Source organism: Xyrauchen texanus, chromosome 30 (genome assembly GCF_025860055.1).
Source record: "Xyrauchen texanus isolate HMW12.3.18 chromosome 30, RBS_HiC_50CHRs, whole genome shotgun sequence".
In the NCBI taxonomy this organism is placed as follows: Eukaryota; Metazoa; Chordata; class Actinopteri; order Cypriniformes; family Catostomidae; genus Xyrauchen; species Xyrauchen texanus.
The window spans coordinates 17,440,318-17,459,866 of NC_068305.1; the positions used below are offsets into that span (position 1 = coordinate 17,440,318).

At 38.2% G+C, this 19,549-nt stretch overlaps 1 protein-coding gene across 7 annotated transcripts in view; it reads right to left on the minus strand.

Annotated features, from left to right (window-relative positions):
* The window catches only part of LOC127624379 (serine/threonine-protein kinase MRCK beta-like), a 101,530-nt gene that overhangs the window by 9,215 nt on the left and 72,766 nt on the right, over positions 1-19,549 (minus strand). For 3 of the 7 annotated variants that reach the window (XM_052099176.1, XM_052099175.1, XM_052099179.1), the window contains exons 17-32: positions 19,203-19,308; positions 18,223-18,285; positions 15,896-16,044; positions 14,925-15,022; positions 14,643-14,722; positions 11,377-11,460; positions 8,400-8,474; positions 8,145-8,250; positions 7,427-7,563; positions 6,481-6,620; positions 6,308-6,389; positions 5,792-6,008; positions 5,377-5,439; positions 3,603-4,199; positions 1,691-1,788; positions 1,197-1,281 (exon numbers count right to left, since the gene is read on the minus strand). In XM_052099176.1, coding sequence (XP_051955136.1) covers positions 1,197-1,281; positions 1,691-1,788; positions 3,603-4,199; positions 5,377-5,439; positions 5,792-6,008; positions 6,308-6,389; positions 6,481-6,620; positions 7,427-7,563; positions 8,145-8,250; positions 8,400-8,474; positions 11,377-11,460; positions 14,643-14,722; positions 14,925-15,022; positions 15,896-16,044; positions 18,223-18,285; positions 19,203-19,308 — 2,180 coding nt within the window. Of the gene's footprint in view, positions 1-1,196; positions 1,282-1,690; positions 1,789-3,602; positions 4,200-5,376; positions 5,440-5,791; positions 6,009-6,307; positions 6,390-6,480; positions 6,621-7,426; positions 7,564-8,144; positions 8,251-8,399; positions 8,475-11,376; positions 11,461-14,642; positions 14,723-14,924; positions 15,023-15,895; positions 16,069-18,222; positions 18,286-19,202; positions 19,309-19,549 lie in introns of all 7 variants that reach the window. The other 4 variants (XM_052099181.1, XM_052099178.1, XM_052099180.1 and 1 more) reach the window with 2 other exon arrangements.

Below are 19,549 nucleotides of genomic sequence, written 5' to 3' on the forward strand. Positions count from 1 at the left end.
AAGTAATTTGTCTGTCCACAAGGAAATTAAAAATGCTGCACAACGAAACATAATCACAGCCAATAAACTGATGTTTAATACACACAATGCACCTGAAACCACCCCCTATCCACTATATATTGCACTATTTCGGGTGTCCGCCATTGTGTAAGAATGTCTGACTTCTGAGTGAGCCACTCGTTCCCTACTTTTGTTCACTCATTCATCACCACAATGCACTCTAATTTCAAATGTATATTCGATATATACGACGACTGTTAATCGCCCACAATTCACAGTGGGGAAGGTGTACAAGCTGGGAGAGGGAGAGAGAGAGAGACGCCAGTTTAAAACTTCCTTCACTCCTGCAATGTTTTATTTCATACCGAATGTATTAAATTACTTTGACAAATCATTACTTGATTAAAATAACAATAAAATATAGAGAGGCAAAACATACAGATACACTTTAAAATTTACATTGGAATTTTGCCATTAAGCTGAAGAATTCCAGATTCACTCCAAATTCACTCACTGCCATTCACAATATAGGAAATAGTGAATGAGTGAACGATTTTGGACAATCAAAGCTAGTCATGTGTAGTGGGATTTTAGACCAATGAGATTTCTTTGTGGATAGGGCTACCCAAGGCGCTATTAAAATATCTCGTCACTTGTCGTAGCTGGTTTTGGACATGCTGCAAGATGGGTTTTCAGTTCAGCCTCATAAATCATAACAGTCCTGAGCTTTGAGTTCAGAATTTCTGAATGGACTGTGGATGTTGTTGGCAGCGGGCCTAGAGGAGGTGTGACGAATGAGTTCATTTCAGTTTACCAAACAAAAGCGTCTTTATCGAGATGGCAATCTGCTAGTGTTGGTAGGAAGTGAACTGTAAATGGAACAGAAAGGGTGGGACCATACATTTCATTACCTGCACATTACCCTTTAAACAGATTTGAGAAGTTTCAGCATGTGTGAGGCTGCTAGTATATATATATATATATATATCGGTGTGTGTCAGTGTATGAGAAAGTGGGATTAACGAATGACACCACTTTGTGGAGGACAAAATTCCTCACTGGTGGACCATTGCAACAAGATTGAACAAAGGAACTTAGCAGTGAAGCAGATGTTACCTTACGAGGAAATCGAGTGAGACTGTTGAGATGGTGGAGTGTGTGTGTGTTATGTGTGTGTGGAAGGAATGGGATCAGACCTGAGGAGTTGTTGTTGAAGTAGATGAGGCGGGGCTGCTCAGAGCCCAACAGGTTCAGACTACCCTCCACATTCAGGGGCCGGATCTAAGAGACACAAACCAAAATCAGATCAGCTGCACCTTTCCAGCATAAACATAAATTGTAGTTAACATATAACCACCCCTTGAACTTTAATTTTAAATTCAACATCAAGACTTCAGGTTAAATGTGTACAACAGCATAAATGCACAAGGCAAAGTATTTGCTTTAGGTGCTGTGACTGGTCACCATTCATTTTTTATCACTGCATGTACAGTATAATAATTATAGAAAAATTTAAAGAAATTAGGGCTGTGAATCACTAATTGTTTTTACTAATTCATTGCACATTTTCTGTGAAAATTTCCCAGATGAAAATGAATTTTAGAAGCATGTCGACTACCATGTTAAAACATATCATGGCATGTACACACACCAAAACCCCAAAATTACCATTTGGGATACTTAAACCCACCTTTCTTAATGAAATGGTCTGGACCCACTCAGTGGTGTGGACATCAAACACATCTACACCATAATCACTGTACACTGTCAGGTAGTTGGTATTTGAACCTGAAAAGAGTGGAAATTAGTCAAGATCACATCTGTGATTATGAGAATGCACTAGAAGCCAGTGCTTCTCAACTGGTGGGTTGCCGGACTGTTCAGTCATGAACAGCAAGGAAAAACATTGCAAAATGCAAATATAATCATGCATAGTTGGATAGCAAAATAAATAGGCATATTATCTTTTAAAATTTAATGGAAAAAATACTTTCCATACATTGTTTTGTGCATCCAATCAAACTCAACAGTATTTTGGTTCAAATTCTGCTGTTGTTAAAACATTTACAGAATAGTCAATGTTCCTATTGAGCCTATGTCATGTTAATTATTGTCATATTGTTGGGCCAATGCAGTACATGCTAATTTTAATATCATATTTTATTTAAAAGTACATTTAATGGACATAAAAGGCTACTTTTCTATCGCAAACTATTCTGTACGGCATTGGGTCGCCACATAATGTTCGATGTAAAATCTGGGTCCTATAGCAAAATCTGATAATTTCACTAGTCAAATTTTCAGGATGCTGTTCTCATAGGAGGACTGAAATACCTGCTGTAAAACTAGGTTAGAGACTGGAAAGAGCTATGGCTCACTACTCTGAACTGAAACTCTGGTTGTTCTACACCTATTTTACTTTCCATACTCAAATTCTCAAACTTTTTCTTTACTACCTCTCTCTTTGCTTCACTCTCTTCTGTTCTTCCTACCCCTCCCTTTATTTTAAGTCTATACATGAACAACACAAGGATTTAAAGGAATATTCCAGGTTCAATACAAGGCAAGATCAATCGACAGCATTTGTCTAATAATCTAACATCTAATAATGTTGGTAACCACAAAAAGCAAAAATTGCGATTAAAGTGAGCACTTACAATGCAATGAATGTGAATAGGGCCAGTTTTTGGAAGGTTTAAAAGGCAGAAATGTAAAGCTTATAATTATTCTGTTAAAACTCATATTATTTGAGCTGTTAAGTTGTTTGAATCATTGCTTTTATGGTTGTTTTATTGTTTACAGCATATGTCGTCATGGCAACGAAGTTGTAAAATTGGAAATAAATGTACACTGAAAAAGTTAGAAAGCGTTTTTATCACACTGAAATCATGTTAACATGCACATTTTTTACATCTTGTGGCTATACTTTTGAAAAAGTGAGTATTTTGATGTTCAAGGACTGGCCCCCAATCACTTCCATTGTAAGTGCCTCACTGGAACCCAGATTTTTGCTTTTCTATTTATTAATTTTTTTTAAGAAGAGGAGGAATGAGTCAATTTATTTTGTGGTAATCAACATTATGCCACAAAAGCTTTTGATTGAGCTTAACTTGTATTGAACCTGGAATATTCCTTTAAGGAGGGTTGAAAACTTTACATGAAAACACAGAAGTCAGATTATGAACACTGTTGCCTAGTCCCAAATCTCTTTAGCCGGATTCACACTGTCAGATTTTGGCCATGATTTTGCAATAACATTTTGGGGATTGTAAAATATTCCTCTTGTCGTAGGGTAAAATCTTAATGTGACATGTTCTCCAATGGCTGGTTAATTGTCTTAGCAATGAATCTTCACCTCTGATAAAGTTCTGGTAGTGTCAAATAATTTTATTTACTTTTTGCGACTGCCATTATGATGACAAGATGACATAAACCCAATCAACACAGCCTACTTTATGTTGCACAGTATGTCATTGTTTTTACCCAAGATCTCGCTGGGCTCATAACGTAGAGTCTGACAAATGAAAATCGTAAGGGACAGTAAAAATGTCCAGTGTGCACCCGGCTTTTTAGCTAATTATGCTTAACTCTTGAACACATACTGCAGGCAAGTGGCGTGGATGGCCACATCAGCTCCTGCGTTCGCGATCGTCGTCCCTGTGCATCCACATACACTCCCAGCTGACTGAAGCACAGCAGCAGTTCATTGGCCCCCACTTCCATCGCATGCAGAGCGTCCAGGGACTGTTGGGCCAAGAAGGCTAACGAAGGGTCCGCCGGGCTCACTAAACTTACTGGAGACGACTCTCCCTGCATGGCCAGCAGAGCAAAGCCCGATGGGTAACCCACACAGAGCCGATCACGAACAATACCCAGCCACTGGGCGATACCGGGCGCCTGCACCTCCCACAACTTGCGGTGGTGGGGCTTTGCGCCGGTGATTTCGTAGCACAGGACCTGACGCTTCACGGCCGCTAGGAGACATGCAGGGCCACCTGGGCGTAGGGTACCTATGGTCAAAGCCTGGCAGCCTTTCGTTTCCGTCAGCTTGGCATCGAAAGAAGCCTCTACGCCCTCTAGTGCAGCCCAGGGGTATAAGTGGACGTGGCGGTTACGACCACAAAGCAGGGCCACCATCTTCTCTTTGGGAATGAGCTCAATCTGGCAGACTTTTTTGCAATCTGCAGCACGAACAATCACTGAAAGAGGAGATAATTGGAAATTAGTGTAAAATTCTTAGAAGAGCTTATGAAAGAACTCTACCCAGGCAAAATGCAGAGAAAATGGCTGCAAATATGGCTGAACGGTCAATCGAAAAATCTATATTGCAATATATCAAACCGTGATTTAATTAAATAAATTATCTGAACACACTCCACGCTGTGCTTATGCACTCAGCTGTTTTGCCTGTAGCGTGTAGTGCTTTCTTAAACACATGTAAATGGTGTCGGTGTATTACACACGTGTTTTCAGAGGTTTCATAGCAGTTCTGTGCTCGATACACAAATTCTATCTATCTGGTGCCACGGGTGACAGATGTGCTCTAAATTTGGTTTGCTAATGTGCACTGAGCGCATAATATTTAAAGCACTCCAGATTCACTTTAATTGCATATTTTTGTAACTGCACATTTGTCTCTGTTTGGCTGCAACAATTTACTTTTAAATGTAAAATAACCAGATAACAGGGTTTTTGTAGAGTGCAAGGCACATGAGAGCATTTCACTGCATTTAAAGGATGCCGTCGCCTCAACTACAAACAACAGAAACTTCTGTTCCTTCAGTTTTCAAAATAAAACCTTCAGCCAAAATAAAGGCATGGCGGTTTAACAGGAATGCATAGTAATGACACAAGCCAGTCAAGAAATAATTAAATAAATAAATTACTATTGAAAAATAATAATAATAATTATATTAATTGATGATGCTGTTTTTACATCAGTAATGTTCTGACTATACTTTGTGATCAGTTGAATGCCACTTTGGTGAATTAAAGTTCCAATTTCCTTCCGAAACAGCAAAATCTGTACATTATTCCAAACTTTTGGCCACCAGTGTATATCATATATCAGTTCAAATCGTAATCACAATATTTTTCAAAATAATCACAATGATCGATTTTGTTTCTAAATCGTTCAGCCCTAGCTGCAGCTACTTGGTTTGACTGCAGATTTCGTAGTTACCGCTATTTTCACACTAAATGTTTACTCTTAAACTGAGCATAGTTGCGCCATAACCAACTGTCAAAGGAAAAACACAGTCTTTATTATAATTCAATTATAATTCAATGACAAAATGTGGTTACTGCATTTTGCCTTTGCACAGCAGAACTAAGGACAACAAATGAATCTGACTATGTAATACTGAGTTCTCTTACCATCTCTAGTGATCTCGACTACAAACAGACCATCTTCTGTCCCCAAGGCAATGCGTTCTCGATCTGTAGAGAATCAAACAGAGCAGATAGAAATCTCTTCAGACAGGCACTGCAAAATGTGCGATATCATCCTAAATACCCCAATCCCAAGTTCTCAATAGAAATGTGGAAAACTATAAATATATTTTTTAAATCAACAAGTTGTAGGGTTGGAGTCAGTAGTCAGTAAATAGGTCTAACTAAATAAAGCCCTGTGTAATGTGGCTTGTTTCAGACCCCAACCGGATGGGTTTCTTTGGGGGGTATTTGCAAAAAAAAGGGTCATCTTGTATTCATAAATTCTCATTCCTGTCCTGAAAACAGGGCTTCCCTCTTTTTAATTGGTAAATTAGCAGCAACTGCAACTGGCACTCACCTACGATGGCAGCAGAGAGTGTAGTTTTTATGGCAGGCAGACTGCTGTCGTAGGCCTCATGCAGGACATGCACCACACAGTTCTTCAGCTGGTTCTTGGCCAGGATATTCTGCAGGCCCTCAAGGATACCCACCCATTTCCTCTTCTCTGCTTCACTCTCAGCTAATACCAGCAAAGGCACTGGCCGGATCGGGGAGTTCAGTGTGGATGATGTTACCTGTGCAATTCAGAGGTCAGGACAAATATACTGTAGTTCATTATCACAGTGATGCACAAACATAGAAACATAGCAACACAGCATTGAACAAGTTTACCACTCTTTCTGACTAATGCATTTTCAAAAGTTTTAGTCATTCGTTCATTACTGGATAAGGATATAAAAAAATCATTTGAATATCATCGAATACCAAGAGATTGCACTCAAAAAGAGCAATTTATAGACTTCACTGATGTATCCAGGCTTTCCACTGATGCGGGAACCTTGATTATAGGAATTACAAAATTTTTAAAGCGTACTCTGAATATGCATGGAATGTCTTTCCGACTGGCATGGATCACGTCAGAGGCCAACACAGAGCTAACAGAGAACTCCTCGTCTCTGTAGGGAAAACAAAGACACAATGTCACAAAAATGAAGAATGCTACTAATTTCAGGGTTTTAAGCATGTGAGAATGTGACTAATCCTGACCGCAAGTCGAGGACCTGACTGGCCATCAGAACAGGCTGAGTGGACTTCCCTTCTGGCACCTCATAGAGGAAGAGTTTACAGTCACACACTACAGCATAAGCCCTCTGCCAGCCCTTCTTCACACCTGTTGGCTTTGGGATCTGAGAGAGGAGCAAACAAATTAACATTTGTAATATAATAAACAGGACATTTTTGTCTTTTTCATTTTTTTTTCTCTCAATCACTTTGGATGTGTTAATGCCAATGGCATAAATGTAGCCAAAGGTGTGTATTTTTGGGGGGAATTTGGATATTTCAACCTCAGTTCCTATAGTACATCTATAATACAATGTGTACACAATAAAGTTACACTCAGGACCTTCAGGACAAAAATATCCCCATTGAAACTGCAATATTTGATCCCAGTGCCATTGAAGCAAAAAATCATGAATTCTATGATATTTTGCTTTCATTCCAGAGCCCTGGCTTCAAAATGTACATTTGTTATATTTTCCACAAGATGGTGCCATTTTCTCATGTTTAGCCTATGGAGCAAATACATGCTTTTCCCCTATTTTCTGTTTGCTGTATTATAGAGCACTGCAGGCCAACCGAATAAATGATGCAGCTAAAATTGTGTGGGTGTGTTTGTATGGATGTCAGACTGTGTTTTGTATGTGTGTATTGAGAAATTTGTGTGTGTATGTGTGTAAAAAACAACAGTGGCATTATGTAAACAAACTGGCATTTAAAGGGTTAAAACCTTTAGGTTTTTTTAATCTGACACTGCCCAAAAAAATAAAATAAGAATGCATCAAAATCAATATGGTTGCTAGTTATGGACATATCCCAGACTGTGATAATAAAAAATACAAAATAAATCCCCTTAGCATTTAGTATATGGAAAATAAATAAAAAAAAATTTGCCCTTGAGAACACAGATATTTAACTTAATTATCATTCTTACCCTGACAAAGCCTTTGTAAGCTGTGCCAATGCCCCTTTGCACATCAATACCTAGAGGCCTCTTGGCCTGCTCTGGAGGAATAGGGCAAACCTGTGGCGCATTGTCTTTACAAGACACATGACAGATGAAGGAGCATACTACGAGAGAGAAAGAGATTAAAACTTAGTAAACATTTACACATAGTTCAAATAAAATGTACCTCTTTATAACATATTTTTCATAGATTCATGAAATGGCTTGATGACTTTACTTTCTTTAAACGGCAAGTTAAGGCAGGAGGCATTTCAAAGGTCTTGTCCATTTTCTTTTTTTATATAAAAATAGCCAATAGGCTTGAAACCATGAACCACGATTAGCTTCTTGCTAGTGTGTTGCAGGTGGAATTAGGAGATGGGACATTCTCATTCTAGAGAACAATTGATTGGACAAAAATCTGTGTAGTGCAAGATGACTCGTCAAGATTTTTAGTCTATTTTTCTGGAGAGCTGTACATTTTAAATGCGTATATCTGCTAAAATATCTGTCACCGTTTATAAGTGCACTAGCATATAGATGACCTCAATGCTAACAGATATGGACCAAAAGCCACTATAAACTTAACCTTAAATAAATACATGCTAAGATCAAAAACTCTTTTATCGTCTCCATAAGAGCTGCCAATTTATGGGGTTTATTCAATCACACTGTCTCTTTCATTTATCAGCAAAACTCGGCTCACCCTCGCAGGCATAGCCCTGTCGGGTCTGGCCCACCATCAGTGAGGTACAGTGAGTGCACTGGGTCGGGCTGGAGAAGGTCTTGATGCTCAGCTGGTGAGCTTTCGGCTATTGACAAAAACAAAATATGGACAGTCAGAGGAACAAACACATGCAGTTGAGCCTATAATGTATGGCAACAGACATAAAGGAGCTAAAGAAATTAGACTAATGATAAGAGGGTCACATCATATGGTGGCTAGAAAATTAGGATGTACCTTTGGCGCACTAAGAGTGGGCTGATAGACTGGAGACGCGGCAGCAGGGGTGGTAGCTTGAGACTTTACTGGTTCCTAGAGTATTAAAGAAACCATAATAGACAGGGTATCAGGAAATGCCAAGACAAACCATGGATATTACAGACTCAGTTAGAGTTGTTTTTCTAAAAATTATGAAATGTAAACACAAAAATGGAATATGACTCAACAAAAAGGATTATTTTCTGCTTGCCCAGTCAAGCTAGTATTTCAGGCATTTTCTTGCCCAGCTCAAATTTTAACTGGCCCCACCACAAGAAAGAATATAGGGTTCCCACTCTATTCAAGGCACAATTTTACAAGACATTTTATGTGCCACACGGTTGTAATATTGAAGCAAAAACACACAAGAGGTAATTAAAATTGTGGTTATATTTTCAAAATTCCATATTCAACATTATAATTACATTTCATCATCAAAATAGTGTCTAATCAAATAAATTTACAACTTTAATCAACTGAAAATAGAATTATTTTAATTACACTTTTAAACATAACATTGCATTATTTTTATCAAATGAAGTGCTTTTCTACAAAATCCGAAACAACACTGAAGATATTTTTTGCGTGATGATCATGACGAGGTTTTTTCAGTGTACGAGAAGCCAACTTCACACATTCATTTTGGAACACACAGCACTTGCAGATTATATATATATTTATTTAAATAAATAATATAATGTCCTTTTGTGGTTTAATAATCACACTTGGGGCAGTTTGAGATTACATATTTTGTCCCAAATATGTCAAATTCGGTAACATTTCACAGCTAATTAAAAGTGTGACTCTTCACTGGCCTCATGATTCGATTACGATTCCATTATAAAAGATTCTCGATGCATCATGATGCATCTTGTCTTTCAATATTTATTTTATCAGTTTCTTCAAAATACATTTTTTACTCTATTTTTTCCCTTTCAGCTTTTTATTTAACAGCTGTTTTAAAATGCCTTTTACATACAGTATGAGCTGTGAACAAAACATGGAACATCCACAAGATTAAATAAATGGTTCTATAGTTTAAAAGAGTATCTCAGTTTTTCAGTTTCTTTCTTTAGAACCTTATAAAAAAAATCTCTTAAAAACACAACAACAAAAAAACCCACACTGAATACTATTACTTCAACTGATAATATTATTATTTTTATTTTTAAGCATTGTAAATCCATCCATCCATCCATCGTCAACCGCTTATCCTGTGTACAGGGTCGCGGGGGGCTGGAGCCTATCCCAGCTAACATTGGGCGAAAGGCGGGGGACACCCTGGACAGGTCGCCAGTCCATCGCAGGGCCACACATAGACAGACATACACTCACACTCACCTCCACATCCACATCCACACCTAGGGCAATTTTTGGAGACACCAATTAACCTAGCCTGCATGTCTTTTGGATGGTGGGAGGAAGCCGGAGTACCCGGAGAGAACCCACGCAGACACGGGGAGAACATGCAAACTCCACACAGAAAGGCCGGGGCAACCAGGGTTTGAACCCACGACCTTCTTGCTGTGAGGCGACAGTGCTAACCGCTGCACCACCGTATTTAATTATTAAAATGAATCTATGCCATGCTATTCATTTTCATTTTTAAGCACAAATGGAAGTTGCTGGTCCAGGATGAGAGATACTGTATATCTGCTTCTGTGAGAGTGCAGCTGTCAGCTTCTCCTCACCTGCACAGGTGATGGTAAAGCGCTTTAAATAGCACAGTTGTTGCTTCAGAAATGTATAAAGTGTCCCGTATGCACTGTTCTATCTGTTTGCTCTGCGAGTAGAAGATAAAACTTTTATCATCAGGTGTGAGCACTGTCCCGACAAACGAGTGACCGCCAGTGACAAAGCCAATGAAATGGAGAGCACGCAAGAGTAGATAAAGGCATCTTTCAAGTTGTTTGTTGGCTTCTTATCATGAATATACTCTCCAGTTGCTATGTGAGTGTGTTTGTGAAAGAAATTCGGGATTGTAGTTACATTCGGGCACATGGTCATGTGTTTGATACAGCTGGTCTGCAAACAGTCATGTTTGTGCACTTGACTTAAGTGTATGCACTTAACTTGCATCTTTGTTTCCATATCTGTCTTTGGCACGCACCACTGCTATGTCATGATTTAAACTGAACTCAGAATCCATTCAGAATTGTTTGAGTATTGAGAATTACGATGCTTCGCTGAAATGATTTATTTTCCAACAGCTCTACAGCTAATGCAACTTTTATGACCAGATTCAGTAATTCCATCAGTGTTTTCCAATCGCAGAAGTCATAGGGCCCTACATATGGTAACTGCGGTATAAGTAGACTTTGAATGTTGAATTACTGAAAATTATTCTACATACTGAGGTGTAAAGGCCACATCATCACCATGCTACCACATCGGGTGTGAATTAATTCTCAAAAATAAATAAATAAAACGATCCAACCGTCGTTGCTGTCTGGAAAAATGCTTTGCAATTTGGTTTCCTTTCCATAAAAAGCTATAATGTGACAGCTACAAAAATATAACGAAACTTGACTTATGGTACTAAACAATGCTGATTTGTTTCTAATGTCCAACACATTCTAACCAAGACATATGAGACGTCACACATTATTCTTGCAATTTTGATAAATCGTCATCTATGTTAAAGAGCTAGATAACGTTACCTTGTCGATCTACTTGAAGTGACAACAATGTTCAATATGAGAAAATTGCAATATTTTCACTTGCAAGGCATAAAATCACATGTACATGATCAACGAACACAAGATGTATTAGCCTCTGGTCATCCTTTTTGTTGAGCCCAGAACATCTACATCTGTTTGCTTATTTTTGTGTTTCTGGGAGACCATTTTTGATTTTTCATGCTTCATCCAGGAAATTGCTAAATGAATGACCAATGTATCAGACAGGAAGTTTGACAGCAACAGAATGTAATAGGAAGTGTAAGGTGGACACTCACATCCTGTTCTGAAGCCACTGATGGAGAGGAAGAGGGCATGTCCGTCTTTTGGGGCGCGGCATCCACTTCACCTACAGAGCTTGTCTGAGTGAAAGAAGACCACAGATGTGACATAGCATCAAATATGTTTGCAACATTTGCAATAGACCATTTATATTCCCTCTACATAGCATCTTTTCTCCAATGAATTTCTGCTGCACAAAAAGTGTCATTTGATACAAGATAATCAACATTTCTGGCCAACAGCTGGGGTCAAGAGCTTTAAAAACATTTCCCAAAACTCTACACTACCAGGTTTAAATCACACAAACATCATCACATTGTAACCGAGATTACATTTGTGAACTGCATTACATCAGAATGAATCAGAAGTCACATGCTTACTCGTGAAACTCATGAATTTACCCTTGTTAATGGATGATGATGTATCTGTACAAACCAGATTTGTATATTTTCTGAAGAAAGAAGAGTGGTGCACAGAATAATTACCTAGCACAATGCAACCCTGTTAGACAAAAGCTACTAATATAGACTGTGTCTTTGTGTCAATTGAATGTACATCAATATCAATTAATGGGTGATTCTAAACTTTAAAATACACAAAAACTCTCAAGCTATTAGGACCATTAAGAAATGAATTACCATCAAACTCTTTCTCAGAGAATTACAGTCAGATTGTAATGTCCAATAAGCTGACAAGCACATACTGATGAAAGTCATCATCGTTGTATTGGTTGGTAATAATATATTCTTGAAAAATCCCCTACAATTACATAATCTTTCATTTATTTGAATACGTTCAATTCATTTTCCGTCTGGTTGCCTTGGTCATTCAGTCCACATTATGGATGATTCTTCTCCTACTAGGCTTTAAGAGCTAACTAACATGGCTTAGTGCATTTGCAGTCTAGACAAATGAAGAGTGACATTCACATTAGCCTTTTAAGAGGTTAGAAGGCAATGGGGAGGTGGTTAATACTTAGTGCTGGATGCTAGCCCGAGTCATGCTCTAATCATCGACTCTCTAACCTTTAGCAACTACACTTAGATTAAAGTGGATCTAGGGGTCTGGACGCACTATGGCAGAAGAACATGGTCAGCAGACAAAAAAAATTTTACAAATTGGTGGGCATGCTGGTTAGGTCAAAAGTAAGTTGTTAAGTCAATAATGTCAGGCATGCTTAGTATAAGTCATTTAAATGTTTTATTTAGACAAACAATGCTCAAAGAGCTGCTCTGAAATGCTTGAAAACAATAAAACTTGCAATGATCTTTGGTGAGAATGCAAAGAAGAACTATTTTTGTCTGCTAACAGATCACTCCTGCCGAGGTTAAAGGTCAGATAGGGAGGAGCAAACTTACTTCATCCCAAAATGCAAGCAGAGATGATGCAGATGAGGAGGAGACAGAGTCCTTTTTTTGAGGGGGACAAAAGTGTGACAGGTAACAGCTTTGGTCTTTTGAACTTGGTTTGACTTCAAGCCTTTTTATATACAATCCCATGAGTCTCAAATCACAGATTGGTTCCCATGTAAGTACCTTGCCCTGATATTTTAAAAACTGGGCCCTTATTCATGGATTTCTCAAGTAGGGTTTGTGAACCCCTAGGAGTTAATGACGGAAGTGTAGGGGCTTTGTAAAGGCATGGTCACATTTATCTTTGCACATCGAAATTTTGCAGAACAAGGTGGCCAAAGCTGCTATATACTTTTTTTTTTGTCAGCTTTAGCTTTGGTCAATTTTACATCTACACTGTTGTTTTTGAAACTCATATATTTTAGAATATATTTATTTTTCTCTCTCCCCCTTTTCTCCCCAATTTGGCATGCCCAATTCCCAATGCGCTCTAGGTTCTTGTGGTGGAGTAGTGACTCAATCCGGGTGGCAGAGGACGAATCTCAGTTGCCTCATTTGCCATTACATGAACGTTTAAAGTGAAGCCAGTCACTATCAAAGTTTATTTGTTTGTTTATATTTTGCGGGAGTTTGGCGCAAGCCTCTGTTGATGGCACGCATATTTATATATTCGCTTAAAATTCCCTTATTTGGGCATTAAAATGTGATTGGAATTTGAAGTGCATAAAAATCAAATTTCTCTCAAATAACCATGGTTAGATCAAAGAACTGCTATCAGACGATTATTTAATAATCGCGACCTACGAAAAAAAAAAGTTGAACAAAAATTTAACCCCACACAAAAATCGAGTAGAAAATTATTCACCAGCGGAAGTCAATTACAAAAAAAATCCTAATTGCACGGATTCCCATTGAGATGACTCTTTTGCATGTGAAATGTCGGCGTGCAATGGTATATGTGCCCTTGGCTTAAGATTGAGATGTCTGAAGATAATTAAAATAGCAATGCTGAATTAAATGAGATAAAAAGTATATAATAAAAACAAAAATACTTCAAATTAAAGTGTAAAAAGAATAAGAAAAATAACAATAGAAATATTTCAAATGCAAAAAGTGAACATTCAATTATTTGGTGAGATTCCTTCTATTTTTTATTAATTATATTTTTTAACATTGCTTGAAATCTCAAGAGGTACTGCAAGTAGATATCACAGGCGTTCCGCTGACAAAAAAGGTGGGGAACCCCTGCCTTATTTCATTTTAAAGTGAGGCAACATTGTTCCTCTTACAGGAAAAATAAGGAAGCTGTTTTCTAAGAAGAGCTATTAATATCCTTGATTTGAAAGATGGACATCAGTCAAACAGAGCGTAAGGCTTGAATCATCATCTATTTGCCATGGACTCTAATTAAAGGGTGATGGGTCATTGGGCCATGAACTAAACTTACTCAATGTTTGCACTAAATAATAGTAGCAAGTCATTTGAACAAGCCTTAGTCATCATCATCATCATCTTCTGTTCCAGCACAAACTGTGATTTTAGTATCATGAGACCGAGAGCTACGTAATAGCTGATGGGAGTCAGTGATTTCAAAATGAGGCAGGGCATTACCTCTCATATCACATCTACACAAGCAGACTATCGGATCAGCAGATGACTGAGCCCGCTGAGTGGATCTGGGACATCACAAGCCAGTATCCATCTGCCAGTTGCTAGATATTCATAAACGTATGTGTATACTTAGTTTTTATGTGGCTACTCTACAATTCTCATCTCATTGCTTTGATAAACAACCCATTACTTCTCTGATGTTCTGAGGCTGGAGGTCATTATGATGATGTCATGAACAAAAAGAGGCTTGTTAAAGTGGATAATGCAGAGGATGGCCAGATATAAACAGAAGCACTCACTCTGAATGTCAGGTCATGGGCGAGGGGAGAGGTATTGAAGTACTCAAAGATGGAGTCCTGGAAGTCTGGTAGTTTCAGACCTACAGTTGAGAGGAAACCTAATTGTTAGGAGCAATATCAAATTATGCAAATATAGAAGAATTAATTGAACAATTAATAGCATAAAAAAAAAATGTTCAGTTCAAAAGTTGGTGAATGAAATCAGAGAGCAGATGAGATAATATGCTCATGGTTTATAACCACCCAACTGCTCAGTCATATGAAGTCGTTCAACATTTTCACCTTTCTCTGATCGTGAGCGGCTCTCCTCCATTTCCTTCTTCATGTTGTCGAGCTGTTCCTCCAACTCCCTGTTCTTGGCATCTGTATCCTTCAGTTTGCTGTAAAAATGCAGAGTCAAAAGAGTAAGGCTAACTTAAAAAAACCACAGTATGGGAAAATGTCTCGACCATTATACATGCAGGGACACCCCCCTTGAGAAAGTATCTTGATCAAAAGGTACAATGATTTTAGCGCTGCCACTACATGGGATTGAACCTATCATTCTGCAGGAAGAACAATACCGTAAAAGTCATTTTCTTAATCTGTATTTTTGCCTTAATTTCTAGTTAAAAAATACATGAAAAATCCTTAAAACAAGATACTTAAGTAAAGAATTATTTTTGTAGAAATTAACAAAATTAAGTAAAGTGTATGCTTAAAACAAGATAAAATGTGATCTCAGTGATGCACGTGAAAATCCCAGGAGATCAGCAGTTACAGAAATACTCAAACCAGCATGCTGGCACCACAGTCAAAATCACTGAGACCACATTTTTTACCTATTCTGATGGTTGATGTGAATATTATCTGAAGCTTCTGACCTGTATCTGCGTGATTTTATGCACTGCTGCCACACGATTGGCTGAATAGATAAGTAGGTGTACCTAATAAAGTGGTCGGTGAGTATATATATATATATATATATATATATATATATATATATATATATATATATTGCTATGTTGGCTACTATCACCTAATTCTTATCTCAAATTAAGCTATATCAAATGCGCAATAGTGCTGTTGTACTGAATATAAAACAGCAGATAATCACAGTTCCTTAAAAACAGCTATTAAAATCTTTGATCTGAAAGATAAGCACCAGTCCAATGAACCTTCAGATCTACTTAATCATCATACATCTACACAATCAAACATATCAACATCCAAAAAATAATAAAAGTTGCTTTGAATAACAACCAAACACTGACCCCTCATAGGAGATGTTGGCAGCTTTGACCTTGCGCAACTCTTCCTGTATCAGTTGCTTGGCACGGATTTCAGCTTCCAAGGCCGACTGCAGCTCCAGACGGGCAGACATGTCCAGTTTTTGACTGCGACGCACCTTCCATAAGGGATCCTGGCCAACGAAAGGAGATGCAAGCTTTGAAGAGAAGCCAGAATGAAAACCATCACAAGGCCAATCTGTATGCTGAATTATGATGTGGAAGATCACATTACATTAGTTCAGAGAATCCCATAACCGTAAAAGACAGTCTTAAAGATGACAAAAACGTGGATCATAAAATCCTGTTTCTACAGTATCAATAAGCTGTGAAATAATGCAGTGAATTAATATTCACATGTTTTGTTCATGTTTTGATAAACAGATATAATGCTCTTGTGATTGCATTTCAAAGCACAAATGAAGCAGCATGCATGGAAAACTGCACGCCCAATCAGACTACACCACACAACTTAGATACTGAAAATTCTCTTTGGCACAAATGCAATTATATCCCTTTAGATACATTGTCCATAAATCCGAGGACTCTTGAGAGGCTTATCTCAGATCTCCAACAGGTTAATGGCTCTTGATCTCAGCTGTCAGCAAGCCATTCCAGAATGTAGCAATACAAGTCAAGATTTGTCTCTAAGAGAAATGTGCCAACAAGACAAAAAAAAAAGAGAGAGACAGACAGCGAGTGGCTGAAGGACAGCTGAATATTACAGAATGAGAGAAGAGGATTACATCTATTTCTTTGATTAAATGCATGAACGTTTCCGGGAAGGGAGTATGTCTCACGCGTGTGGCTTTGGCTTGTGTAACTTCACAGCTGATGGGAAGTGGGTGGCAGCGAGTAGCGTTCAGGGAATGTTACTGGCAAAACTCATCAGCTTTACATTAGAGCGCAGAGACTTTGTGCACTTTCCTGTGAGGCTCTCAATACGCTCATGATAAAGCCATTAGCCTTTATTGCAATGACAGCAATGTTATTGCTGGTGGTCACTGTACTGTTGATTGTTATTAGGCGTTTCTGCAACTGCAGATGCTGTAACGTTATTGGAAGGCTGCACAACTTTTCTCAACTTTGTCTAGTCACAGAACACGACCATCATGTTGCCAGTGGTCGCTCGTGTTGCCAAAAATAGCAAACACATTCACTGAAAATCAAATACAAGACGACAGCACCACCTGTGCTTTTGTTCAAGCTTATCAAGTTAAAGGGACAATTCACCCCCAAAATTTCAATCTGATGTTTATTGTAAATTGGTATAGGTCTCATCACTGTCAGGACTGCTATGTTGCTCAGAACCGCACCCAAGCCTTTCACCCACTGTTGCACTTGTGCATATGATTGAATGACTATAAAGTGATTTGATTTCATTAAGAATTTCTCAGCTCTTTTGGTCCAGACAATGCAAGTGAATGGGTACCAAAATGTTGAAGCTCCAAAAGCACATAAAGGCAGCATAAAGTAATCCATGGTTTAACTCCAGTGGTTTAGTCAATGTCTTCAGAAGCGATATGATAGGTGTGGGTGAGAAATGTCTTTTTTCACTATAAATGTCCACATTCACTTTCACTTTCACATTCTTCTTTTGTTTTTGGCGATTTGCATTCTTTGTGCAAATTGCCACCTACTGTGCAGGAAGTGAGATTTATAGTAAAAAAGTGCTTAAATATTGACCTGTTTCTCACCCACACCTATCATATAGCTTCTGAAGACATGGATTAAACCACTGCAGTCATATGGATTACTTTATGCTGCTTTTATGTGCTTTTTTTATTTTGGTACCCATTCATTTACATTGTATGGACCAACAGAGCTGAGATATTCTTATTAAAATCTTCATTTTTTTGTACAGCAGAAGGAAGAAATTCATACACATCTGGGACGGCATGACGGTGAGAAAATGGAGACATTTAATTTCTAGGTGAACAATTCCTCTAATGACTTCTCAGTGCGACCAATTTGACATCCATTTAAAAACACGCAAGCAGAAAGTGGAGGGTATACACACTTGACCTTGTCAGAATAATGGGTGTGTGCATATCTGAAATGTTTTCCATGTTTTATGAAATATGATCAGCAATGAGGAGAGCTGATGCAGCAATGAGGAGAGCTGATGCAGCATTTCCATTCATCTGTCATTTCAAATTTTTGCAGTAATACACTGCTTTTTATAACCCTGATTTTTAGCCTGGACAGATGAATGAGAGATTGATTGGCAAATCGCCAAGTGAACAATCTTTTGCGCAGCCTTCTGCCTGGAACTGCTCCAAAAGGATTGGAGGTTTGATGGAGACACTCACCCGCTTGGTGACCCGAGGTGATACCATTGACCTCTGGGTTGGGATGTTTACTCCAGAGCCTTGCTGATATAGTAATAAAAGTACCCAAAAATGAAACAAAATAAAACATCAAAAACTGAACAGACCTACTGATTATATTCCCTAAGAGGTATCTGAGCGTGAAGGGAGTAATGTTAAATCATATTCAAAATGAAATGTTATGCCCGAATGTTTGAGTGAGATCAACAATGTAATCAACAAAACCACAAAATGACATTTTATTGAAATCAGTCTGGTATTTTTTATGTTAATGACCCAAACACATGAAGTTTATGACATCCTTTACAATTGCCAAAACTCAATTGACTTTCTTTTCTACCATATCCTGTACCAACCCTACAATTAGGCCAATTAGTTCAACTTGAGAATAGGCAAATCTGACCACATCTCTGGATGATGGCTTCAACCCAAACCTTCTGGGCCACAAACAGCAGATCCCACTATGCAAAAACAAAGAGCACTTTCAAGGGAGAAAACTAGGGACTAATGCCAGTCTCCTTCCTATAGTTTGTCCTTAACCTCCTTAGTGAAGGATATTAAATCAAACGTGACCTCCATCACCTACAACTTTAACATGTCACCTCCCTTCAATCTATTTCCATTAGATTTGCTATTTAAAGCACTCAACAGAACATACTTATCTTGGTCTTAATTATATCAGCTCACGTCGTTACTGTGCTACGACTCGAAGGAGTTGGAGAGAGGGAGAAAAAGAGAGAGCGAGAGAGATTGATTTCCACTGCATAACCCTTTTACTGACAAAATTAGATGATGTCCTCTCTCTATCATAACAGATGCCCTATTTAGCTGAACCACACAAGGCTACAAAAATGGAACATATCAGTAGATCAACTGTTTAACTGGTTGTTCAGTGTGAAAGCCTGATTATGCAGCGTGGGAAGGTATGCAACTAGCAGAGAATAAGATTTAGTAATGTGTACCAGTGTTCTGGATCCCAAACTGGAACTCCGCAGAGACTCCAACTCTTCTGTCATCTTGGAGGCCAGAGCCTGAAGGTAGCCACGAGCATCTTTCTCATCACTTACCCTACAAACACACACAGTAATCAGTAATTCAACCAATTATCTGTAATATGAGCAAGCCAATATTTATATTATTTCTAGGGCTGTCAATCGATTAATTTATTTAATCGTGATTAATCGCTTTTGTTAACTTTTAAAGAGACAATTTTAATGACAACTTTTTTTCTAACGAACATGTTAATGCATTCTAGGGCTCTCATGATTATTACATTTGGCTGATGATTAATTTTCCCAAAAATTATTGC